At 45.2% G+C, this 26681-nt stretch overlaps 1 protein-coding gene across 1 annotated transcript; it reads left to right on the forward strand.

Moving 5' to 3' along the window:
* Positions 1 to 1898: 1898 nt before the first annotated feature.
* On the forward strand, positions 1899 to 25797 carry Psmf1 (proteasome inhibitor subunit 1). Its single transcript, XM_048445618.3, has 7 exons — positions 1899 to 2183; positions 5849 to 6001; positions 7231 to 7313; positions 12526 to 12711; positions 21669 to 21722; positions 22768 to 22926; positions 23764 to 25797. The coding sequence occupies exons 1-7, from the start codon at positions 2055 to 2057 to the stop codon at positions 23813 to 23815; spliced, it is 816 nt and encodes a 271-aa protein (XP_048301575.1). The 5' UTR covers positions 1899 to 2054; the 3' UTR covers positions 23816 to 25797.
* The last annotated feature ends 884 nt before the right edge of the window (positions 25798 to 26681 follow it).

Below are 26681 nucleotides of genomic sequence, written 5' to 3' on the forward strand. Positions count from 1 at the left end.
CAGAACGTCTTTCCCCAACAGGATCTCCTGAAGCCCAGGATGGCCTTGAACTCATTATCCTCTGCCTCTTCCTCCCAAACACTGGGCTCACAGACACAAGCTCCCATACCTTCAGCATCGACTTTGGGAGAAGTCCTGCTAAGATAGCCACTGGTGTGTAAAAGAAAGGGGAGGTGTGTGAGCTGCAACTCACAATCAATGACTTGCAGTGTGGAACCAAAGGGTAGGAGAGAAAGAACTGACTGCTCGGGAAGTAAGAGGCTGCATTAAAAACAAAAACAAAAAACAAAAAACAAGCCAAGACAACAGGGAAGGACAAAAAACTTAAACACATTAATAAAGCTGACCGAAAGTCTAGCCTGCCTTTTATTATCATCATGAGGCAGCAATTCTAACCTACCTCAGTGATAAAATTCTCCCCCCTACTGGTGCTGATAGCTTTCTCTGCTGAACGCTAACCCCTTGGCATGCCGCTGACTTCTGGAGCAGAGTGTAGGGAGTAGTTAAGACGAGCAGATGAGAGAGGCGGTGTTGATTCTCCGGTCTCACAGGAGGAGCTGCGTTTCACATCGCTGCCTTTGCACATTTGGTTCCCTTTCACAAGGAGTTTTTTTTTTTCTTTATTCTTCCATGAGAGCTCTGTGAAGTCAGTCATCTTTCTCCAAGAAACCTTTCCTAACCCTCACATGCACAGACCACATGATTCCTCTGGCCTTGTGTGGGCCTCTGAGCACTTCCAAAATGGTAGTTTTCACACTGGATTGATTTTGTCTGTTTTGCTTTTTAAAACCACTAGACAGCTCCATTAGGACCAGACAATGGCTTGTTCACCTAGGCAGGGGAGCTGAGGGAAGTCAAGCTCTTATAGGCAGAAGAGCAGGGGGTGAAAGGACACTTGGAGGTGACATCAGAAAGGCGTAGGTCTGTAGAGTAAGAGGGTGGCAGACCTAGAGTGGACTTCTCTTCTTCTTTGTGGTGGGCGTTCTGGGTAGTTTGTACTTAAGGAACATGATCTTCCCTGTGTGTTAACAGAACCTCTCTGGTTGCAGGCTCAAAACAGCGTAGCAGAAAAGGCTGGTGCCAGGTACCCAAGTGAAAAACGATAATGGCTTGGGTCATGGTACCAACCAGAATGGGGAAAGTGAATTTATTTGACTACCAAAAAGTACTGAACTTGAAAAAACTTGGAGAAATAATAGGTGGTAAAAATCTTGACGAAGACAGACTAACAAGTGACTGACACATTTGACTATTGGCTCACGGGCTCCAACAATGCTCTGATCCGGTTTGTCACTTGCAAAGGGAAGGTGGGTAACAGAATAGACCCCATGAATTTGTTAAAAGGGAGTGTAAAGGTTTTGGCACAGGATTTGGCATGTGATCTACATGTACAAAAGCTATCCTAGAAGCCAAGTTATCAGCTCCCAGGAGCATCTAAACCACTTACCGGCTGACTGTGACACGGCTTCCAAATCTACAAAGTGCTAGAGTGCTGTCATTAATACCAACTGCATAAGAGATAATCTGGGGAGTTCAATAAATGCATCCAAGTTTAGCATGAAGAATAAGGTGCTACCAGGCAAGCACTACAGGCACGCTAATAAATTACTATAAAAAAAAAAACCCAAAAAACCTAAACCAGATGGTCTTAAGTTCTTCCCCAGTCTTCCCCACACTCCACTTCGCAGATGAGACGGCTGCTGTAGTTGGCAGCAAGGTGGCCCTCTCCAGGAATTAACTGCCTGACACTTAGCGGTCGGGTAGGCGGAAGCAGAATCTGGCTTTGAGTAGCCGCGTCCCCGCCCGCGTGCTCCCTGGTGGAACCTTCCAGCGAGGCGCCGACAGTTCCAGCCCGGAGCGTATACAAAGCTAGGAGCTATTTCCGGCGCAGGTTTCCGTGTTTCTGCGCAGGTGCGAACGGAGCCGGAGCCGAAAGCGAACGGAGTTTCTACCCCAGGCGTCGCCACTGGGCGCAGTCCCGCTCCTCCGAGGCGGAGTGGCTTGCTGCACTGCCAGCTCCTTTTCTTCCTTCCCTACAGAAGCCGCGAGCGTCCATGGCGGGCTTGGAGGTTCTCTTTTCTTCGGCCGCGCCGGCCATCAGCTGCCCGCAGGACGCGCTCGTCTGCTTCCTGCACTGGGAAGTGGTAACAAACGGCTACTATGGCTTGGGCACCGGCGACCAGGTACGCTGCGGAGCCGGCCTGGGTGGAGGGGAGTCTGAAATCAGAGGCTCACAGGCCCAGAGGCCTCGCCTGATCCTGCCAAGCCAGGGCCCCAGGCTTCTGACGCCGCACTTTAGCGCGTCGGGGGCTGGTGCCAACGCTGGCACAGCGTGTGTGTAAACCCGAGAACGGAAAGGCGTCCCGGCAGAGCCCAGCAGTCGCTCAGGCCATGTTATGTGGATCTGACACCGAGACAAGCTAGTAGCTTCCTTAAAGTCCTTATCCACCCAATTTCCACAAAGCATCTTTATCATACAGTCATGGCGTGGAATACTAAATGCTACACACCTCACTCTAGACACACACCGCCTCGCCTCCCCGCCTCCCCCCCGGTCTGGTTCCAAGCACAGGTGTGGTGATGAACTTTGACCTACTCAGCCATATTCTAGAACCCCCACTCAGCAGGATGGACCAACCACCATCTACTCACTACTCTTCTTCCCGTTCTTCCCTTAGCTGTCTCCACCAGAATCCCATCTACTCTCCCATCTCCAGGTTCTGCCTCTTAACTAATGGGGCCTTGTTGACATCCCCGTACAGGCCCAGTATGGACCCAGTATACATGACAGATTCTCTGTCCTGGCCGCCTCCTTTTCTCTGCCCCTTCCTCATGACCCCTACGTCTATCTGTATGGCAAGTTTTTGGGTGAACTGACCCTAGTCCCCTTACTGCCCCATCAATACTTATCTGTTCCATCAGAGGAAGTATCCTCCCGGCCACAGTCCCACGAACACATCCTTGAGGACTCAGGGACTTCAGGCTTGCCCCTCTATCTCTGTCTTGAGAGTCAAAATTCAGACCAGTTCTGGAAAGAAGGTCCTCTCACCCCCTGGATCTTACAGAGAGATTTTCATCTTCATCTCATTTCTAACTGCATCAGTTCCCAAGCCCCTACGTATTTTTAACTTCTTTGATATATATGTTAGTACGCTTTCTCTCCTAACACAACTTTATGAACTCCTCCTTTGACACACTTTGAACTGTCTGAACACTTAACCAGGCATGACCCTACTGGAGTTCCATTCTTGTCTGTACTAAGACCACTCAACCCCTTTCACGTTTTACCACCCATCAGAAGGAAGCAATACACAAAGATTTTTATTGATTTCTTTCCTCTCCCTGTTCCTTACCAAACCTCAAGTAGCTCCCCAGAACTAGAAGATGCAGAATCCAGACGTCTTCCAGAAGGACAAGGAGCCTGGGAGCTGGGGGTTTTGGAAGGCATTGCCTGCTGGCCCTTTGTCTACCTGCATGCCCTTAGAGGGGATAGGGTTGTGGTGTGTTTGTTTCCTGCTGCCCCATCTCCGAGTCCTTGCGGGGCTCAGGTTGCACTTGTCCTCTTGCTGCAGATGGGTGTACTCGTGTTCAGAGTAGAAGCCAAAAGGATTTGAGAGCCATCTTTCCTGTTAATTTATCTAGTAGAGAACTTTATTTTCCAGCCAGGGCCAGCAAACCAGTAGTGCTTGCCTGGCTCAGAGGGTATTTGTATCGTCTCTCTAGCCGCCTCCTGCCACCCACCCTCCCCAGAGTGATAACAGGGAAACAAAGTCCTCAAAGTATGCACTGGATTGTGTGACACCAACTCAGCAGCTAAATGGAAAGCTATCTTGTCCACTTTCTCTTTGGCTTTGTGTCTAGCACTGTAGAGCTGTGCATGGAATATTTGATTTGAAGACCAACAGATCCCTTGACTTGGAACAAAAATCTGACATTGGTTTGGCCTCCTTATTGAGGTCAGGGCAAACAGCTCAGTAGCTGTGTGGGATGACTTAAGTGGCGGGGGCATGGAGATGGCCACAGACATAGAATTTGGCTTTCTGTTGTGGGAGTCTGAAGATTATGAAGAAAGAGAAAATGACCTGTTTGTGTGTGTGGTTTTCTTGGTTTGGTTGGTTGGTTGCACTCTATCCTGTTGGCACTGGGGTGAGCTCAGCGGCCATTAAAGGATGTTTCTAACCTCAGGATTTTGCCTATGATGGCAGTTCCCCTTACCTTCTTAGGACCAGTCTGCTTGGGAAGCTCTCCAGCCTGCCCTGCACTGCCCTGCCCTTGAACAGGTCTCAGCTCCTCTCAGGCCGTTGAGTTTTCATCTGAGGGAGTTAAATTATACAAACATGCATTGGTCACTTGCCAATTATCGCCTTCTGGGACACTTGATAGTTATATCAAGGTGCCGAGGGTGGCCACATGATGTGTTGGGCCTGTGCCACTGCTGTTTTCTGGGGAACACCAGTCTTATCACAGTGAGGCGTCAGCTTTACCTGACCCCAGCAATTCTCTCTTGCTCTGGAATGAAGGTGTTGAGGTGGGGAGCAGAGCAGGTTGTCTGTATGCCAAGAGCACATGCCGGTGGCACATGTGTAGAAGGCAGGAGAAAGCCAAAGGTCTTGACAGAACATATATAAGGTTTGTCACCCCGGCTTCCAAAGTAACCCTTAAAATCCACAACACTGTAGGAGTCACCCAGTTTAGGCAAGAGAGTGGTTTCTCAGGGCCGTGGTTAGTTTTGCTTTCGTTTTCTCAGGCTCTCCCTTGAGGCCTATATGATTGTCACCTAGCCAAGTTTCACTGGGCCTCCTCTGCCAGTGGATTTCCAAGCACCAGGGGTGGCTTCCTTGTACTTGTATGTAAAGTCCTCTTTGTCAGTGTTCTCCATCGCTAGCCTCCTTCCCTCCCGCATGTTCTCATGCACACAGCTTCTAGTCATGTCCTAGGTTGGCAATGTAAATGTGTAGGTTTTATAGGTTTTTTTCATAAATGATATTGGACCTTAAACCATTTTCTAATTCCCCCACTCCCCCTGTAAATTCACACTTCCCAGATAGCCCCCCCCACCATAGCCCCCCTTGTAAACCCCAGTCCAGTTAGTGCTTCCTGCTGGAATATTGCTTATCCTGTTGACTTGCTCTTATGTAGGTAACTATGTCAGTGTGAGCTCATGTGTGTAGTGGCCATGATGTGTCCCGGAGGACAGTGTTCCATGGAGTTCCCCCTCGTCCTCTGACTTGTACATTGTCTTTGCCAACACACATGCGGAGTTTTCTCTAGAATGCTGTATTTAGATCTAGTGTGTTCTTTCTAATAGCCATGTTATATCTGCTGTCAGTGTATTTTGCATTTTACCTCTGCTTTGACTGCTCAAGCCCAGGCTGAGGTGAAGATCCCAGTTGCTTATCAGGTCCCATGTGTCTGCACAGGTTACTTCTAGGAGGACATTTGAGTGTTGGCTTATAGGCTAACCTAATAGCACTAAATACAGCTAGATGGTATCCCAAAGAGCCTGTGTAAGTTTAAATCCCCATAAGTAGTTATTTTAATTCTAATTTTTGGTGATTCTGGGAATTAGCACATGGTCCTCATACATGCTGGACACGCACGCTACTACTCTTCTGTATCCTCGCCCTAGGCCGCAGATTGCTGACAGGTTCCTCCTGTGCTGTGTTGCCAAGGCCACTAGGTAGCTGAGTGAGAGTGCTGGTTCCCAGACCTCTGACTTTCTGTGCATCCCTGAGCATACATCTGTGATGTGAGGGACGGGATTAGGTATGGGTAAGATGGTCGGTCCTTTACAGTTCTGTGTTCTGAGGCCAAGATCTTTCTGTTCTCAACCCTTGTGTCTTCTCAGCCAGGTCCCAGTGATAAGAAGTCAGAACTCCTACCAGCTTCATGGAACAGCAATAAAGAACTGTATGTCCTCCGGTATGAGTCTAAGGATGGGGCCAAAAAACTCCTCCTGAAAGCTGTCTCTGTGGAGAACGGCATGATCATCAATGTCCTGGTGAGTTCGAGCCCGGGCCTGCCGACGGTGTGGGGTGAGATGCATCCAGAGACTCACTTCAGCAGTGCATTCGGAAATGTCCCCAAAGTTTAATCTAGTAATTCTCCTGAGGAGAGATACTGTAATAGATGTAGAAAAGCTTTGTGTATTTATTGCCTGTATTATACAGAAAAGGAATGTCCTGCCCACAGCAATGTTCACTCAGTGACAGCGCAAGAGAAAAAGGCTAGTGTAGTCTCAGCAGCTCTTTTCGTTTCTAAAGTAAGAAGTTTTACTGCCTTGGGCCCTTTGCATTTCATGTTTCTTGCTCTGCAGACTCTTCCCCCACATTACATCATACACATATATACCCTCCATCATTCCGTCATTCCTTTAGTGCCTCTCTCTCCCTCTCCTTCCCTCTCTGTCTGTCTCTGTGCCTCTGCGTGTGTGTGTTCATGTTCTACTCAAAAAGTTCAGTCCTGACTATCCACCTCCACCTGCCAGACAAGTCTAAATGATAGCTCTCAAGTCTGTTTATTTTCCACTTGATAACGTAACATCTTGTATTTCTGTACATATATATATATATATATTATATATATGTATATATATAAAAATATATGTGTGTTTGTGTGTATATATATGCTCTTTTTTAATGCTGGTGTTTTACCCCTGAACTGTGAGCACCCTGAGGCAGATGACTTTCTTTCTGTTCCATTTTGTATTGGTGGTTTGCATGTGCTCTTGAAAGTGTCTGGCTGTATTAGTCGTACTTGGCTTTTTCCACTCAATATGTTTTGGAGATCTTTACATAACACAGATAGATTGACAACATTCTTTTTCAGTATTATATATTATTGATGAACTGGGTTCTTAGTTGCCAACAGTTAATTCCTTCAGATTAGTTTAAGTGGATTAAAAGAACTGAGATGGCTCACTGAAGTAGGTTCTAAGCTAAGCTTCCAAAAGTAGTACCTCAACCCCTAGAAACCACTGTTGATTGCCCCCTTCCAGACTTGGGTATTGGTTAGTACTGTCATTGTGGAGTGTCCCATGCTGTGACTCCTGCAGCCTGGTTGCTCCCCTCATGAGCAAGATGTCTGCCCATAGCTGGGGATGCTTTCCAGTGTTGTTCTAGGTTATGATTATGTATCCATTGGGTACCTCAATTCCTTGTCCACCTTCCCCTGTATACCAATGAACTGAGAACTGTACCCCCATCTCTCATTTTCTGTTTTCACTTCTAGGAACATGGCACACAGCAGGTGGCAGACTTGACTCTGAACTTAGATGATTATATTGATGCAGAAGACCTGAGTGATTTCCACAGGTACTTCTAAAGGATGTCTTTTCCGTGAGAAAAGGCAGAGGGGGTCAGTAGCAAGAAATAAGGAATGGTATGGAAGTGCCCAGAGAACCAAGTCTGGTTGACTGAGGAGCTTGCCTCCTAGGTACAGTCAGTTCTCCATTCTCTTATTGTGTGTGTGTGTGTGTGTGTGTGTGTGTGTGTGTGTGTGTGTATTTGAAGACAAGACTCACATAGAAAATAATCCCATGAAGTAAGGTGATGCATTCAAGAGTCCACAGATGCTACAGTTGCTAGAGACTTGGGTCTAGGCCAACTCCAGCAAGTGCCTCCATGGGTAGAGACACTTTCTACTAGAGGCTCTTGTGCACAGGCATGACAGCCTGAGTTCTGACCCTGAGTCCCACAGGTGGCAGGAGAGATCTATGAGAGAGTTGTTCTCTACTCATGTGCCATGGCATACACACACACACACACACACACACACACACCGCACACACAAAGACATTCTAAAAAGGAGGAGCTTCCTTAGAGAAAGTATGCTTAATCAAATCTCCACTCCACTCCCACCTTTTTTTTTTTTTAATAAACATTTTAGAGCCCAGAGTTAGTTCCCACCTGCCCACTGTTCCCATCATCATCCGATGCCAGAGTATCTGTTTTAAGCCCTGTACCTACACCGACACATCACCCCCATGGTGGGGTTCACTCTCAGTTGTACCTTATGGAGTGGCATACTCAGTTGTTGTAGTGTCATGTGGCATCCTTTGTGTTCTGCCTGTTCATTTCCCCCTTCCACACTGTCCCAGGGAAATGTTGATCCTGTTACTGTCTCCATAGTTTTACCTCTTGCAGGATGTTGTGGTTGGAAAAGGAGCCCACACAAACTGTCTTCTGATGTGGCTGTGCTGCTTGCAATCCTGCTGGCAGTGACTAAAGAGAGTTTCCGCGGTCCCACACCCTTGTCAGCCTTTGGCAGTGTAATAGTGGTGTCCCGTTGTTTCAAGAGTAGCTCTTTGGAGATAGGATGTGGATCCTCTTTCTTAGGCTTATTTTTCCATGTAGTTCTTCTTTGATGAGGCTGTTCAGATCAATTTTGCTCAGTTTTGACTTAGTTGTTCATTTTCTTACTGAGTTTTAAGAGTTTTGTATAATTTAGGTGACAGTGCTTTATCTGGTAAATGTCCTCCACATATTTTCTCCAAGCTTATGGTTTCTCATTCTGCTGACATCCTAAACTTTTAATTTTAAAAACTGTAAGCTGCAGAAGAGAGACGATTTACAAAAACACACAGTGGATACCCATTTACCATTACCCAAATTAACCAACTTTTAACATTTTGCTGCTTTTGCTCAATAAGAAATTATGGCATCTTTTATTCTTGAACCATCTGAGGATTATTTATAGTCTTTATGTAGTTTGATCCCTAAATACTGTAGTATGGAACAACAGGGTGGGAGGCTGGTGTGTGTGTGTGTGTGTGTGTGTGTGTGTGTGTGTGTGTGAGAGAGAGAGAGAGAGAGAGAGAGAGAGAGAGAGAGAGAGGGAGGGAGGTATGTTCATGTGAACATGCAGGTGTGCATGTTCTATAATAATGTGTTTGCAAGTCAGTGCAAGCCAGAGGACAGCCTCAGGTTTAAGTCCTCACTTGTGACAGGGTCTCTGTTGTTTTGCAGCTGTGTACACCAAGCTAGCTGACCCACAGCTTCAGGGGTCTTCTGCCTCTGCTTCGCCACAGGATCACTAGGATTACAGATGTATGCTACTGTGTATGGGTTCTGGGGATTTGAATATGAGTCCTCACACTTGAGTGGCAAGTGCTTTACCTGTCCTTCCCTCAAGACCCCAACACAAGCCATCTCCTTAGACTAGCAATCTCATAAGGATGTCCTCTTCCTTAACTTTAAAACAATTATCACACTTAGGAATGTAGCATTAGTTTAATGTTTAATATGCACTCCACATCTGACTTCTACACCTATCCCAACAGTGTTCTTCAGAGCTGTCCTTTTAGTTTTTTTAACCACCTAAAAAGTGCCCATTGCATTAATTTTCATGTCTTTTAAATTCATTTTAATTAGCATAGTTCCTAGACTTTCATTTTTTTCATTTTCTTGTTTTATTAAGACTTGAAATGTGTAGTGTATGTGTGTCTGTGTCTATGTGTGTATTCCCCCTTGTTTTTGTGGTGCTGAGATCAAAGTCATACCTCATGTGCCGTGTTCCTGGTATTGCACAAAGGAAGAAATCATCTCATGAAAACATAGGCTCTGAGAGCTGACTATGATCACCTCTTCAACACTAGCCCCTTCCCTCCTGCTGCTTCTACCTACATTGTGGTGCTTCTAGGCGCCTCCTTCCATCTGATTCTCCTTTTAACAGGTATGGGCACCACCTCTTCTAGGTAGGAGTTTGTGCCCCTTGGTATGCTTTCTGGCTAGCTAAGAAGTGGAACCCTGGTTTATCCCTCTTTGCCTTGGCCTTTCTGTATCAGACAGCATAGTAGGCTGTCTTTTGCCGCTACCAAAATGAAATGACATTTGTTCTTCCAAGGAATACTCTTCCTGGAAATTCTTTAGGAAGTTCTGCTTTAGGAGTTGGTAGTTCTTGAAATCAGGGCTCATTTCTACAAGTGAAGCCCATAAAGGAGATAGATGTCTTCTCATATCACATCTGCATAGGCAGAGAAACAACAGAGTCTGTTGTGTTTTGTCTACCAAATAGGAACATAATCGGTGTAAAGTTTAGTGGGCAATAGGCTCTCGGGTCTTCTGACCTATGACAGCTGCTAAAGCATTTGACTTTTTGTTTTGTTTTGTAGTATTTTGGTTTGGTTTTTATGAGACAGGGTCTCATTCTGTAGTCCTGACTGGCCTAGGACTCACTTTGTAAACCAGGCTGGCTTTAAACTCACAGAGATCCACCTGCCTTTGCCTTCTGAGTGCTGTGATTAAAGCTACAATGCTTGCCCCTTTGTTATTTTGGTGTGTGTGTGTGTGTGTGTGTGTGTGTCTGTCAGGATCTTGCTAAGTAGGCCAGGATGCCTTAGCCTCCCTGGCAATTTGTTCTCCATTTCTAGAAATTTATCATTTCAAACGTTTTATATAGATAGAATTCATATATAATCTTGACTTTGCCTTTTCCATTCAGCATAATCTTGTGATCCATCTAAGCTGTAGTGCACATTAACTGCTTGTTACTCTTGTTTACTGAGTATACTTGATGCTGTGTATACAACAATTGAGTTAATAACTCACTGACTAAAGGACAAGTTAAATGACTAGGCTCTGTCCAGTTGGTGCAGCTATGGATAAGGACGCCATAGCATTTACAGACCTGTGTGCAGTTAGTTGTGATCTCATTTCTGGGGAAAATGCCCCAGAGTGCAATGATAAATTCATACTTGATTTAGTTTTGCCGTGTCTACTGTTTTACATCCACTACCATTATGAGTGAGCCCACTTCTGTGCATCTGTCCTAGCATTTGATTTTGTATTCTTTATGCAGTGTGCAGTGATGTTCGGGGATCTCTCATTGAGATCATTAATTTCCATTTCTCTAATATTGAATGACATTTTGAGGTGTTTCATTTTGTTGGCAGCAGATTTTCCTTGGAAATTTGTCATAGGAAAATAATTTCATTGTTCACTTTTTAATCTTTATGATTTTTTTCTTTTCCCTTATTATAATGCCATAACTTCCAGTGTTATGTTAAATGAGGGTTGCCAGATTCCCACAGTTAGGGGATAAAGGATTCTGGTTCCACCGTTGCTTGTAGGGGCATATAGCAGACTTTTTACTAAACTGAGGATGGTTTCCTGTGTTCTTCGTTCTTTGTTAGTGCTGAGTTTTTATCTTGAGTGGATTTCTCATATTGTTTTGGGAAATGGTTTTGCTTTATCAGTTGGCTTGATTTTCTGATTTTTTTTCTTATTTGTTGAAATGGTGGGCCACACTGATTTGTGTCTACTAAGCCTTGCTTACCTAGAATAAATCCTATTTGGTCAAATTGTATGGTTTTAATATATTGTAAGCTCAATTTTAATATTTTGTTGAGTTTTTTGTTTGAGTTGGTAAAGAAATTATTGAGTTTGTGCTTTCTCTAGCTTTGATATAGACTAGTGTCGGCTTCCTGAACTAACTGCAAAGTGTCCTCCCCACCTGTGTTTCTGAAAGTGACTGTAAAGTTTTGTAACTAGACTCCACTGTGTTTCTGTCTGGAATCTCTGGCGGAGGCTTAGGTTTCAGTCTCTTTTCTGTTGCTATGGTTTACCGCTATGACCAAGGTGACCTGTAGAAGGGTTGATTTGGGCTTCTGATTCCAGAGGGACAGGTGTCCGTCATGGAGAGAGAGCATGGCAGCAAGCAGGAATCAGGATAAACTGAGAAATGATGCATGACTTTTGAAACCCACCCAAGTGACACACTTCCTCCTGCAGGGCCACACCTCCTCAGTCTACCCAAACAGGGCTCCAACTGGGACCAAGTATTGAAACACCTGAGACCATGGGGGATATACCTTCTAAGTCACTACAGTGTGGGTCCCTACACTGTCTGGAAATGCTTGACTTCCACAAGTTCAAAGACTTCTATTGTGAGTCCTAATGTGGTTCCATATGACCAGGAACACTGCAGGCTCTCAGGTGTGGAGTTTGCTTTATAAACCAGGGTGTGGCTCATTTTTAAAATGCCAGTTTTAAGAAGCACTAGAGTCCTGCCCACTTGCTGCTGCCTCATCTGGCCACCACACCTCAGCCATAGCTCAAGTTGCTTATTTCTCACAGGCAAGAGGGACACCTGGTAGGGGCAGCCTTTCCAGGATGTGGCTGAACTGAGCCCAGGATCAGGAACCTGGTTCATCCTCCCACAGAGCCTTTGCCTTCCATGACCCTTCCCATGACACGTGATGAACACACAATGAAGCTGAGGGAGGGGTGGTATGGGGATAAGGAACAACCAGTCCAGGCCCTGCGCCCCTACCTTCACCTCTTTCTAATGGGGTGGTAAATGAGGAGGGGCAACTCAGATGCCTAAGAAACTTAGGCCTAAATCTCGGAGACAGCTCCAGGCTGTTGCCCCCCTCACCCAGGTCCGCCGGACGGCCCGTTCCCACCGTAGAAAACAGGCCAAGCGCAAGGCCAAAAGTTCTCAGGGCCACCGCCCCCGCCACCAGAATACTGTACACAAGAATCGCAGCCAGCTGCAGGAACCTGACTCCTCGTCTCCTTCCTGTAGGACCTACAAGAACAGTGAGGAGCTTCGGTCTCGGATCAGATCTGGAATCATCACACCTATCCATGAGCAGTGGGAGAAGGCTCGTGTCAGCAGTCCCCACCGGGAGTTCCCACCTGCCATTGCCAGAGAGGTGGACCCACTCCGGATTTCTTCACACCACCCTCATACTAGCCGCCAGCCTCTTTGGTGAGTACGGAGCCCCCAGTGGCCAGCCCAGGAGCCTATGGTAGAATTCCACTGTCCGCCCCATCCTGCTGTTTGACCCCTCCCTGGCCTCCAAGTGTCTCCAGCAGGATTGTTGAAAGTCTTGATGTGTGGAGGTAGATAACAGAAGCATTACTAGATGGATGTGTTCTGGTGCTGCTGCTGCTGCTGCTGCTAGTTTCTCTGACTGTGCAACTTCCAAGCTACCTGCCTCATTTCTAGAGATCACACAGCCCCTCCATCTGCAAGATTCAGGGGCTGCTTCCCAGGTGAATCAGTTACTCTTTGGGTGGGCTGAGTGAGACTTTTGGGGTGAATGCATCGGGACAGAAGTGCTATCCTGGAGGGGAGGCAGCCCCAGTGTCTTCTCTATTTCACTGCCTCTCATTGTGTACCTTTACACTGACAGCTTCAGAAGAGGGCCAGAAAGCTGCTACGTGAATGAATCATCTTCAAGATCTTTGCAGAGTAGTTTAGCAGCAATAGTTCTAGAGACTTCTACTCTGATGGAGGGGACAAAGACAGGGGACTGTAGTCTCTATCCGAGACCCCATGTCCTACAGTATAGTTGTATGCTTTTGGTTAGTTGACATAGCTAATCAATTAAAATCTTATAATTAATAGTTAGCAAGTCAGTTTGGTGAACTCTTCTAAAATATTGGCTCCTGTAGAGAGAATGGAGAACTACAAGAAATACTTGGAAATTCTAGGGACTGCTTATGCTGCAACCTCCTTATTTCATGGAAGGGGACTGGCAGCGTGCCCTGCCTAAGGTCCCCAGCCACTCGTAAAGAGGCAGAGGATAGGTTGGGGTCCAGCTATGGTCTCGGTGAGTATGTTTGCGAGATTTAAGAATAAGTGCTGGGCAGTTGTCAAAATGAGTGCTCTTTAGACCTGAAGCAGTGGCGCCATCACTGAAGAGCTTTACACAGAGCTAGGAGCCTCTGCCCTTCACACATGACACAGACCCGTGTTTCACTTCTCACTTCCCACACTTTGCCTACCTCACTCCTGGAAACCACCACTCTGCCCTCACACATGGGTTTATTTTCCTAAGTGTGGAGTGTCATGTCTGGAGATTGTGGGGGATACTGGATGCATTCTCCTAAGAGTATAGCTGGAGAGTCAGTCTGTTGTAGTGGGGAATGCCAGGTGGATAGGGGCCTGACTCTCCTGATCTCCGAATTACTAAAAACTGCCTGATAAAGGGAAAGTTGTGCATGTTGGGTTCTTTATTTTTTTTTATCTAAGCCTAACTTTTTATTGTTGGTCTTATCAGTCTAACCCACTTATGTTGGCTCCATCTGTCTGCAGATAGGAAAGTGTCTGCCTCAGATCATGTCCATTGTTTTCGAAGCAAATTTTTCCTATGCTTATCCAGCATCACTAAAAGTAAATCTTTAGTATAAAGCCCTCATTTGGGTCATTCTAAATTAAATTTTGATCCTTATCAGTTTGTCTTTACAAGTGATTTTTAGCAGTTTGTGTTCTGCATGTTACTATTCTGTTTATTAAAATGCTAAATATGTCTTTTTTTAGTATCTGATAACTTCATTTACTAGTATGCTGTATTTGTCTGAATGCCAGGAGTATTTCAAGCATTTCAGGTTTTAATTGAAAGTTGTGTACACTCTAATTCTGTATTTGTACGTACACACATAGTAATAAGAAATTAAGTACATATTTAAAAGGGGTATCTGAATTTCATTCACCTTCTTCCCTTCCTCCCTTAGCATTTGGTTTCCCCCTTTTTCTTTTTCTTTCTCTGGTGCTGGAAATGGAACCCAGGGCCTCATACAAGTTAATAAATAGGCACTGTACCACTGAACTAGATTCTGATTTCTGCTTCTGCGCTCAGTGGTGTGGGTCTTATTGAAGGGTTACACAGATTTTGGAGTTAAGAATAATAGAGTGTTACTGCTCTAGTTGGCAGCACAAACCTGGGAGAGAAGGGCCTAAAAATGAGGTGGACGAAAGTCTCATGTCATAGCCAACTTAATTCAGAGAGAGCATCAGGCAATTCATACTCTGAGGGTTAAGAAGAATCACATGAATAAGGTGTTCAGTCACAAGGATGAGCCACACGTGGCAAAACATGTTTTTCCATAGAAGAATGAATAACAACAGCTGAAGTAAACTCACTCCTTTCCGCTGTAGCTGGGAAAAGTACAAAAACACATTGAAAGAACAACTCTGTGTTTTGAAGAAACCGAGGTCACATGACTCCATTCAGGTTTATCATATGTCCTTAAAACAATGACAGAACTATGCCTGAGGTGTGCTGAAACAGAAAACAGTGCTAACCTGAAGGACTGAGGAGAGCAGGCTAGAAGGAAAGGCTTCACAGAGGGGGTACTGGAGTTTAATTTAAAATCATATGGAACTGAAGAGATGACTCGGTGCTTAAGAGCACTTGTTGCTTTTGCACAGAACCTGGATTAAGTTGCTAGCACCCACATGGTGACTCACAGCTGTCCATAACTTCAGTTCCAAGGGATCCAATGTCCTCTTCTGACTTCTGTGGGTACTAGGCATACATGTGGTGCACACACACACACAAACAAAACATTCATACACAGAAAATTAAGTAAATCTATATATTTAAAAGAAAATCCAGTACAAACTTGATGCTATTAGAAGTGATTGGGTTTTTGGTCAAAAAACAGGTGAACAAATGAGATTATGAAATCTTCTTGGCTGGGAGTAAACTCTACAAGTGCTAGCTCATCAAAGAAGAAGAGGTACATGTGAAGTATAACAGTGAACAGATAGTCTGTGCTTCAGAGCTGGATTTGACCTTGAAATCATGGGAGCCATCTAAAGATTTTGAAAGTAGTCTGATTATAAGCCCTTTAACTGTTGGTTTTGTTTCACCCTCAAGGAATCTCAGTGAGAATCTGATAGCTATGATGCTATTAACATAGTTAATAGTTATTGAACTCTTATTGTGTCCTGAGTAATTATATTAAATATAAAGATTATATCAGGCATAATCTATAAGAGGAGGTAGGCACTGTTGTTTCCTGTATAGAAAAGTGAGGCACAAAAGGTTACCTGTAGTAACACAGCGCATGTGTGCTGGGTCATGGTGCAGCCCTTTTGTGTTTCCCCTTTTTGACATGTGTATCAGTCACCGCTTCAGAAGTGATGATCCAAGAACAAAGAAAAGTCTACATGGCTGGAATACAGTACAAAATCAGGATCAAAAGATGGAAGATGATACCATAGTTTTAGCACAGATCACTGGATGTTGAGCCTTAGGGTCAAGATTAGAGGCAATGAGAAGGTTTAATTAAGGATGGAGGGACTTCATGTTGTCCACATTTTAAAAAGAGTTCCCCAGTTCCTTTATAGAGCATTATAGATTCTATAACATAGAAGGACAAGAGTAAAATTAAGTGTTGCATGAACTTTTCATGAGGATATGTGAGCAGACACTTGTTCAACCCAGGGGAACACCAGTGACAGTCTAAAGAAACAGTTCCACCCAAGTCCTGATTGGTTACTTATAGAAGCCAGTACACTGAAGAAAGCATCTGCCTGGCCCCTGTCTCAATAACTTACATGGCCTCAGGGAAGGGGGGCCTGTGTTCCTGCTTTCTTCCTGCATGACGCCTCTTGAGCAGTGGTTATCAACCCTTCCTCAGGGGTCACATACCAGATATCCTGCATATCAGATAGTTACATTACAATTTATAACAGTAGCAGAATTACAGTTACAAAGTAGCAATAAAATAATTTTATGGTTGGGGTCACCACAGTGTGAGTAACTGTATTAAAGGGTTGTATCATTAGGAAGGCTGAGAATTACTGCACTTCAGCCTCCCATCTCTGTGAAGGAATGTTGGTGAGCACAAGCTTGTGGGAGTCCTGTGAGGAACTGTAGCTTCTAAGAGTTCAAGTGGGCCATAGCCATGCCATGCCAAAGGACAGTGAAGAGACTGGCACTGGCATCTGAGCAGGGAATCTGGAAAGCACGTAGAGCACTTGGGAGCATGCCTGACTGGGAGTAGGAGCCAGAGCTGATGCCAGGGATGATACAAACTTGTTTCTAGTTTGTTTCTTTTCTGGGCTGCTCTGCTGATTTGAATGGAAAAGTTCCCAGTTGGTAGAACTATTTGGAAAGGATTAGGAGGTGTGGCCCTGTTGGAAGAGGTATATTACTGGGGGCAGGCTTTGAGGTTTCAAAAGACTCACACTATTCCCAATACTCTTTCTATTGTGGTTATGGATCAAGATATGGGACCCTCAACTGTTCCTTTACTCCACCATCATGGATTCTAACCTTCTGAAACCATAAGCCAAATTAAATGTTTTCTTTTATAACTTGCCTTGGTCACGGTGTTTCATCACAGCAACAGAAAAGTAATTGAAGCAGCAACTATAGCTAATGTAGACTCAGGAGGCACATTTTGTGTACCTTGGAGCCCACCTCTAAATATTCTTATCCTACGTTACAGAATCATTCCTATCTTAAAGACTCAGTCTATTTTTAAGGATTTTGATACACCTAAATAGCTGTATTGATTCAACTTCCCACTGTGCTCCAATGTCATTCCCCTGACCTTGCCAATGCTGGAATTGGTCTCAGGTTTGGGTCGTGGTTCATTTGTTTGTTTAATTCCTTAGGAAAAAATATTGTCTCCCGTGACACTTGTAAGTTCAGTAAGTCATGCAAACACACTAGGTAAGTCATTTGCAGTACATGTAGACAAGTTTTATAATGCTGCATAACAAGTTGTTTAAAATTGTACCTATTTATATCACTGTTCTTTAGATCGGAAATAGGGATACACTCAGCTGATCTCTGCTCAAGAGTATGAGAAAGTGAAAGCCACTCTCTTCCGGAATTTAGTCCTTTCTGGGGGCTCTAGGAAACAAGGCCCCTCCAGTGCTTTGAAGCAGAGGGCCTTGCTTCTCTTCCTTACCTCACCTCTACATTTCCTCCTCTGGCCTTCGCCATTACAGCTGTAGTGTATCCAGTCCTCATGCTTCCAGTTCCCCCTTTGTCTAACTTCTCTACCACCAGCCTCTGCGGTTAGTTTATAGCTCCTCTTTGGAGAGCAGCTGTGCCATGTGTCAAAGCACATGTTCATTCAAGTCACGGGGTCTGGGTAGAGGGGTGTAGAGTTCTGACAGAGGCCCAGTTTGTACCTATTGCAGTCTGTCTCTGGCTTCCTAAACAGTTCTTTCTTCAAGGTTCCCAAGAGCCTTATACCAATTCTGTATCAGCTTAGGTTCAAAGTCTTACCTAAATTGTATACTCTTAAGAGACCCAGTCTCACCCTCCAACCCCACGGCACTGGAGGCTCCTGAGTGAGTGCAGCTTCTCTCTCTGTTGGCCAGAACAAGTCATGTGCTCCTGATGCTTCCTCGTACATTGGGCAGGCAGAGGGGGAAATGCAGCAACCTCTAGTAGAAGAAAACATGTGATACTCAGACTGGGGAACAGACTGGAGAATAGCAGAATTGGAAGTACCACCAAATTTCCAGGCAGTGAATTAACTCATTCACTGTTTGCCTGAGGTTGTACAGTCTGAAATCAAGGAAGTCTGGGAGGACACTGGCCTGGACAGAGTGCTCCAGGTTAGCCCTGTGCTTCTAGCCTTTTCTCTACCTGTTTGCACTCCAGACTTCAGTCTGTAGACACCTACAACTGAGAAAGAAGAACCTTCTTTACACTGGGAAGATTCGGTGTCTCTAAGAGTATAAGGCTGAGCCAGGTGTAGCCTATAATCCCAGCACTTGAGAAACTGAGACAGAATTCAAATTCAGCTCCAGCTGGTGCTACATAGTGACTGTCTCAAAATGCTGCCACCACTAAAGGGTGGGTTCTGCTCCCTTTGTCTTAGTGGCACTTGAGATTGACATTGGCACAGTTTGGGGAAATCTATAGCAGAGCAGTGTAACTAAAACCCAGTTTTCCAGCAGAGGACAAAAATAGGGGCTTTCCTCACATAGAAATGGAATGTGCCAAAAAAGACCATAGAGAGACGAGAACTGAAAGGCCCCCATAAGCAGTTGATGGGATTCTGGCCTCAGCTGCAGACTACACAAATATATTCAAGTTTAAAGAGTATTTCCAACATTTCAAGAGCAGAACAGGAGAGCCTACCATCCAGATAGACAGGCTGCTGGAGACCACACGTGTAGTATGGAGCTTAGTGGTATTGGAAAAGCTCTAGGAACAAACAAACCTGGTTTGTTGGGTTTGTTTTAAGGTAGTGTCTCCCTGTACAATTGAGCTGGCTGCAGAGCTCAAGATCTTTCTGCCTCTGCTTCCTGGATGTTGGGATTATAGGAGTGCACCACCATGTCCAGCTCAGCACCAATACTGGAGCCAGAATTTAAACCAACTGCATTGGTTGCCCTTTAAAATACAAATAAGATGATTTTTCCTCAAGACTTATAACAAAATACTCAAACTGTCTGAGGTAAAGTCCACACCTTAAAGAACCAAAAACCCTTAGCTCCCAGAAAGATAGTCAACAGATGTCAGTACCAAGAGGAAGTACAGATACTGGGATTGCCTGACAAAGACTTTAAAAGAGCCCTTGTACAAATGCTATGGGGAGTGAGGGAAGCCATCTTGAATGGAATGATAGGAAGTCTTAGCAAATAAGACAGAAGATACGAAGAAGGACTAAATGGAAATTTTGGAACTGAAAAATTGAACGAAGTTTACTAACAAGGTTTGCCTCACTGGATAGATTAGTAGTAGAATTAAATCAATTAAAGGGTTTGTTAACTTATAATCAAAGGAAATTACCCACCTAAAAAAAACAGGAAAAAGATGTTTTCTTTTACCTGTATGAGCATTTTGGCTGCATGTGTGGGTGTGCACTACATGGGTGCAGTGCCTGCAAAAGCTAGAAGAGGTCGCTAGATCCCCTGGAACTGGGGTCTCACAGCAGATGGTTGTGAGCTGTCATTTGGGTACTGGGTACTGAACCCACGTCCTCTGCAGGAGAAGCAAGTGCTCTTAATCACCCAGCCATCTCTCCAGCCCCAAAGATTTAAAATAAAATTATAGAATACCTAAGAAGATGACTGCAGGAGTCTTAGGAGAGGAGAAATTGCAGTCAGAGGTATACTGGATAAAATGGTGACTGGAAGGTTTCTTGATTTGGCAAAAAAAAAATCTAGAAAGCTTGGCGAATTCTAAACAGTGTGAACCCGATGAACTCAGTGCTTGGACATATGACCTGCTAAATCTAAATACAGAGAAAACATCTGACAGCAGTGAAAGAAGATTCATTGCTTGTGCAGACATAAGAATGTGAGTGAGTGTTTGTCATCAGAAATTGTGGAGACCAGAAAATTAAGTCCATATTTTAATATGGAGAAAGAATTATCAACCAGTAAGTCAAGCAAAAGACCTTGGAGAAAGCCTCACAGATAGAATGAATCAATGGGAGAACAGAATGTCAGGGTCTGAGTATAGGGTCGAGCAGTGGTTCTCAACCTTCCTAAGGCCACAAACCTTTAATACAGTTCCTCATGTTTGGTGACCCCACCCATAAAATTATTTTTGTTGTTACTTCATAACTGTAATTTTGCTACTGCTATGAATTATAATACAAATATCTGTTTTCCCAGTAGTCTCAGGCAGCCCCTGTGAAAGGAGCATTCAACACTCCCACCCCTCTCAAAGGGGTCACAACCCATAGATTGAGACCACTGGGGTAGAGGAATTAGAATATTCAGACAGTGGCAAGGATAAACTAATAATAATAGCCATGAAAGTCTGAGCACACGGATTGTTGGGCTGGCCTTGCAGCTTCTTCTCTCCTTCATTCTGTTTCTTTCCTCCCCACACTGATCCAGAAAGGCAAACGGAGATGCTGGTTACTTAGGAACCTTTATTTATGCTCTTTATTTGTTCTCAGAGAGGGAAGGACTTGATCCTTTGGAGGGGAAAGAGGAAATATTAGAGATTGCAAAGGTTTATGGCTAATGGCCGTCCAGCAGGCTGTGGTGCAAAGGTCACAGTAGACAGTAGGGCCGTGGATGAGCAGGTTAGGAAGCTCATGAAGCTACACCACGGTCAGGCTCTCATGTCTCTATCTTTCCCCACCTGAGAAACTTCTTTATTTTAGCTGTCAGGTTTTGGTTTTGAAGTAATATTTCATACATGGTGGAAGTTTTTGAATCTTATATAAAAATACAAGAACTTTGACAAAGTATGAATAAAATAGAATGTATCTGGGGTTATTATTTTATCTTGATTCAGACTCAGCTCTTCATTATTTTAACTTTTTAAAGATTAATTAATTTTATGTATATGTGCCTATGTGAATTTATGTATAGTTCATGCATGCAGATGAGCATAGAACCAGAAGAGGGTGTCAAATCCCCAGGAACCAGGGTTATAGGTGGTTGTGTATGTGGTTATTGAGGAGGGTGCTGGGAGCCAAGCAAAGTCTCCTGTAAGAGCAGTATGTTCTAGCTGCTGAGCCATCTCTGCTGCCTCAGTTTTAACTTTTTATTATTTATTTTATGTACTATGGGTATTTGGGCTGCATGTTTGCGTGCCATGTATATGGCTTGTGCCCATGAAAGTCAGACAAGGGCATCACATCTCCTGAAACTGTAGTGACAGATGGTTGTGAGTCATCATGTGGTTCTGGGAATTGAACCCAGGTCCTCTGAAAAAGCAGCCAGTGCTCTTACCCACTGCGCCATCCTCTCAGGCCCTCCCATCCACCCACCCAGTCTTAACTTTTGTTCAGCTCTTTTTCACATGATTTCCAGTTTAATATGATCAGTGTTAATCACTGCTAAGGACCACTTTGAAGTATTCCTTGTGTTGTGGTCTTATGAAAGGTTCTGCCTTGTCTGGTGTTCACTGTGCCCCCACTGGCATCAGCTTTAAGTTCCTGGGAGCCTAGGTGTTTGGCTGCTCTGGGAATTGTGGTAATTGTTCTTGTTTGTTTCAGGCGTGATCCCCTGAGCCCATTTGCTGTCGGGGGAGAAGACCTAGACCCCTTTGGGTGAGTATTTCTGGGGAGGCAGCAGCAATGTAACTTGCTTAGTGACTTACAGCCCGGCTCATCTAATTTTAGAGTTTTCGTCAGCCTCCCTTTGGCGTGAAGGAGGTAGCTGCTGAGTGGCTGAGGAGTCATGCTACTTTCTGGGCCCTGCCGTAGAGGACCCTGGGAGGACCATTTCCATCCCCTCTACATAGCAGGGTCTCAGCTCTTCCCTGGATAAGAGTCATGAGAATTTACCAGATGAGGAATGAAGACCACAGTGGACCGCATTCTACCGTAGAGTGGTAGCTCGGGGATATTTGGTGGTTACCTCTCTCCACAGAGGAAGTCTCTAAGCCCCGCTGTGTCCTCTGGTTCTCATCCTACATCCAGCAGACTCATTCTGCAGTCTCAGCTGTGCACTCTGCTCTCTGAGCGAGTCAGGTGACCTTTAACTCCTGCTGAAGAGTAACCCCACTTTGATCGTCTCATTTTCATAGTAGGACTCACTCGGCTCTGCAGGGGCTGCTCAAACAGTACCTCAGCATGTACAGAGCATTAGCCTACTCATCCCAGTTGGAGCGGATGAAGTCAGGTCCATGGAACTCGGTGAGGGACAACATGTCAGGAGCCAGGTGTGGGCAACCCACAGTTGTTAGCAACTTTACTGACACCCTTAAGGAAATAGCAAAACCACATCATGAGCGGTCACGATATCATTACTCCTAGGTTTAGAATAATACTCTGCAGAGTCTGACAGTTCTGTATTGATCCTGGCCAGTTCTAGCTCCAGTTCTTGACCAGTTGACCCCATTGGGTGTAAGACATGGCAGAGATCTCAACCCTGTGGACTCAGGAAATCGTACAGAACTTCCTGTATTGCTACAGACCCTTTCGGCATTAGCAGTACACACTTTTGTGTTCTTGCTCACTTGTTTGATCTTGTGTCTGCCTGGATCACTACAGTAGCCCCAGTCAATTTTTACTTCACTCTATGCCTGTCTCGTGTCTTCAAGGGCAGTAAGTCCCCATTGCAGCTGCTTACCCAGCTTTCTTTCTGTCTCAGGTGTCAGAGAGGTGGCATGATTGTGGATCCCCTGAGATCTGGCTTCCCAAGAGCACTTATTGACCCATCCTCAGGCCTCCCGAATCGACTTCCTCCTGGTGCTGTGCCCCCAGGAGCTCGCTTTGACCCCTTTGGACCCATTGGGACCAGCCCATCTGGGTAGGTATTCATTCAGGTATGCTGAAACATGGGATTTGATGGCAGCTCAGCTTGGCTTCGTTCAACATTGCAGCCCAGGTATCCAACTCCAGACACAGTTACCACTGCTGCCTCCCTGGAGCCTCCCAGGAGTCCTCTCCTCACTTCCTTCCCTTGATGTCTTAAAGTTATCATTGCTGTGATAACACACAATGAACGAAAGCAACGTGGAGTGTAAAGGGTTTATTCTGCTTACAGCTCCACATCAGTTTTCATCATTGACGGGAGTCAAGACAGGAACTCAGAGAGAGCAGGAACCTGGAGGCAGGAGCTGTTGCAAAGGCCATGGAGTGCTAGTTACTAGCTTATTCCCCTTGGCTTGCTCAGCTTGCTTTCTTACAGAACCCAGGACCACCAGCCCAGGGATGATCCCACTCATAATGGGCTGGTCTCTCTCCCATTAATCACTAATTAAGAAAATGCTGGGCGCGGTCGGGGGAAAAAAAAAGAGAAAAAGCTGTACAGGCTTTTGGAGGCATTTTTTTCTCTCAATCAAGGTTCCCTCCTGTCAGATGACTATAACTTGTATCAAGTTGACATAAAACTAGCCAGCACACTTGGTGACCCACCAGGGAGGACTCGGAGGAGAGGTGCTTGTGCCCATAGCCCTTTCACAGATGAGAAGGGCAAGGTCCAGAGACTGGGCATTTGAACCAAAGATTTAGACCCAGGCCATCTGGCCCTAGAGTTCATGATCTTAAACTCCATGTCACTCGTGTAGGCCTCTTCTATACCGGGCATAGTTCCTGTGCACTCAGCCCCATTCCTGCAACTCACTAGACCCTCTTTCCATTGCAGACCTAATCCAGACCATCTCCCCCCACCGGGATACGATGACATGTACCTGTGAAAGCCTCAAGAATGTAACCTCTCAGCCTCCCTTTCACTCTCCTGGAGCTGCCACCACTAGCCCCATCAGTGTCTATGTTCTTGTGGGCTCAGGGCAGAGGATTCTGCCAATGTGTTTGCAGGCCCGCTGGGGTTTCATCCCCAGCCCTTGTCAAAGCCAAGGTACCTGCTGCAGCACCCCACCCAGCTGCAAATAGGTCTCAAGGAGAAATCAGTGTGTCTCTATCATCACCAGCTCCTCCCCACTTCTAAGGGAGACTCCGGCAACATAAACCCTCCACCCGATGCGGTCCCGGTCACAGCACTATAAGAACAGAACGCATTTTGGATGTTATTATTAAGAACCAAATGTCAATACAGAATTCGTGTTGCCGGTCTTCCACTTTCCTTTTTATGCTGATGTACAAACTCTTAAGAGTTTGATCCTTCATAGGACTAATTGACTCCTAGAAGTGCCCATTCTTCTCAAGCACACCCCCTTTTCCTAAGTTACTCTTACTTCTGACATCACTAAGATAAGTCCCACTCAGACTTTATGCCTAGAAGTGCAACTGAAACCCCATGAACCACAAGGATGATTTCACCAAAGCAGGCACACTAGAAAACCTGCCATTTCCTTCCAAGGGCAATCCCTTTCCAGTTGCTCCTGTCTGTGCAGCCCTGTTGGCTGTCTCCCTGGGCTGCTGTGTCCAGTAAGTAGAGGAATAAACAGAACAGACCTGTAGGCTAATCTCATTTTCTCCCCACAGTGACCCTAAAGAAGTCCTTTCTCTTAGAGCCTAGTGAAAGCAGAGGCTCCTTCACTGAGGCTTTGTGATGCGTCTTTATGTGAAAGGGAATTAGCCCTAAGGACTGGAGAAGTGGGAAGAAGGAAGGATGTCTAACTGTGCTGCTTGTCCTCTTGGGGCTGACAAAGAGAACAGGAACATGGGTCCAGCCAAGTGTGGTATTAAACTTCAGAAGGGAAGAGTACGTCCAAGCTCTGGAAGCCTATGTCCAGGCCTGCCCAATCTGTAGAATTCTCTGGATCCCTTGATGGCTCAACTGACAGGCATTAGCAGTGCTCAGCCCTGTGCTTTAGTGATGGAAGGAACCAGGCCAGGAGACACCAAATCAAGATACCCACAGCCAGCATTCAACCATGTGGCTCTTCAACATCTCGGCTCCTTGCATTTCTTCCCTCATATTAGAATTTACCCTTTTTACCTATAAGTGGCAAGAAGCAACTGTAGCTTTTCTGGGGTATATTCTAGGAGGGTGTTCTGTGTGCCCAGCCCAAGAATGGGTAGGTAAACTGAGCTGACAGGACCCTGACCAGGAGGCTGGGCCTCAGAGCCAAGCTAGCATGAGCAGGCTCCCTAGCTGTTGAAGTGGGTCACATGGGTCAGGCACTGACAAAAGTTGGGGAGTTAAGATGCTGACCACCTTGAAGTTCCAGAACATCCCAGTCTGTGGGGACAAAGACGACCATTCATTGTGTACCTCATCCTTGAGTGCCGGCAGATGGAATGTTCGGGTTTGGTTTTGGAATTGAATCATACATGCTCAAGAGCTTGGGGTACTTTGCTCATTAAAGCATTTAAAGGAACAGCTGGCTGAATTCTTAAGATAGGTTGGGAAAGGTAGATAACTCCAGGCCGATTTGAGGAAAGGTAAAATGGAAACATTCTTCCACTAGGCTTTTTAATAACAAAGATGAAAAAAAGATAGATGTACGTTAGTTCTATTTTCTGGAAACAAAAGTTATAGTAGTTCTGTAGAAAGGGCCGTTTTTATTGTTACTGTTTTTACCTGTGATCTTATAATATCCTTGAGAAACGCAGTATCACAGATGCAGGTAAGCTGTTGGTGCTTGTTTGGGTCTCTGTCACTTCTCTCCTTCCCACTGTGAGTTGCCAACAGCAAGAGTTGGAATATTTCAAGCATATGTCCTATAGAACCTCCAAATCAGAGCCTTCACAATAAACAGATAGCACTTTGTAATCTGGTTTTTTTTTATTAACAACTTTATTAAGAGAATTTACATACCCCGGAAATTCACCCTCTTAAAGTACACAACTCAGTGAGTTGTAGGGTATTCACAGTGCTACATGTGCATCCACCCCCAGATCTAATTCCTCCAAAACAACAAAAACCAAAACCCACTATCCCCATCATCAATCACTCTCGTTTCCCTCCCCAGCCCAGGCATCCCCAGTCAGTTGTCTACAGTTTGCCTACTCTGGACAGTTCTCATAAGTGAAGTCACTCACTGTAGAGCCTTTGTGTGTCCCGCATCTTCCACACCTTGCTTTCACTGCTCGTGTGATCGGAGCAGCAACACTTGATCCTGTGACTGTACAGCCATGGTATGGCTGCGTCACATCTGACATTTATCAGTTGATGGATACTTGGATTGTTTGTCCCTTTCCTTGTTATGTTGAATGCTGTTAACATCCGTGTACAACTTTTTTGTGTGGGCAGATGTTTTCAAGTCGAATAAGTCTGGGATGGATTTGCAGGGTCCCATGATAATGTTTTATCTTTTTGAGGAACTGCCAGTATTTTCCAAAGCAGCCACACTCTTCTTACTTCACCAAACACTTGCTTGAGGCCAAACTAAGGGTGTCAAGTCATATCTTGTTTATATTCTTGCCCTGTATTTTGTATTCTTTAATGGAAAATTTTGAGCAAGACCATGCAGGACAGAGACCAGAGCAGTTTACCTTTGAGGAGGAGGACTTGTGGCTTTGATAATGGCCACCGTGGGGTGGCTGTGGCCAGTCATGGAGTTGGGTTTGACTTTGGGGGTGTTCTGGGCTGGATGTGATGTTCGATGGTTTTTTCTCTGGGGGAAATTCCTGAAACCTTTGGACATGTAATAAGAT

The sequence above is a fragment of the Myodes glareolus genome, chromosome 10 (genome assembly GCF_982192425.1).
Source record: "Myodes glareolus chromosome 10, mMyoGla1.1, whole genome shotgun sequence".
NCBI classification, from domain to species: domain Eukaryota; kingdom Metazoa; phylum Chordata; class Mammalia; order Rodentia; family Cricetidae; genus Myodes; species Myodes glareolus.

Bases quoted from the DNA above. Each gene is read 5' to 3' on its own strand.
- Psmf1 (XM_048445618.3), top strand. From the start codon at position 2,055: ATGGCGGGCTTGGAGGTTCTCTTTTCTTCGGCCGCGCCGGCCATCAGC. The intron at 21,723-22,767 runs GTGAGTATTTCT...TTTCTGTCTCAG, and splicing joins GAAGACCTAGACCCCTTTGG to GTGTCAGAGAGGTGGCATGA. The intron at 22,927-23,763 runs GTAGGTATTCAT...TTTCCATTGCAG, and splicing joins ATTGGGACCAGCCCATCTGG to ACCTAATCCAGACCATCTCC.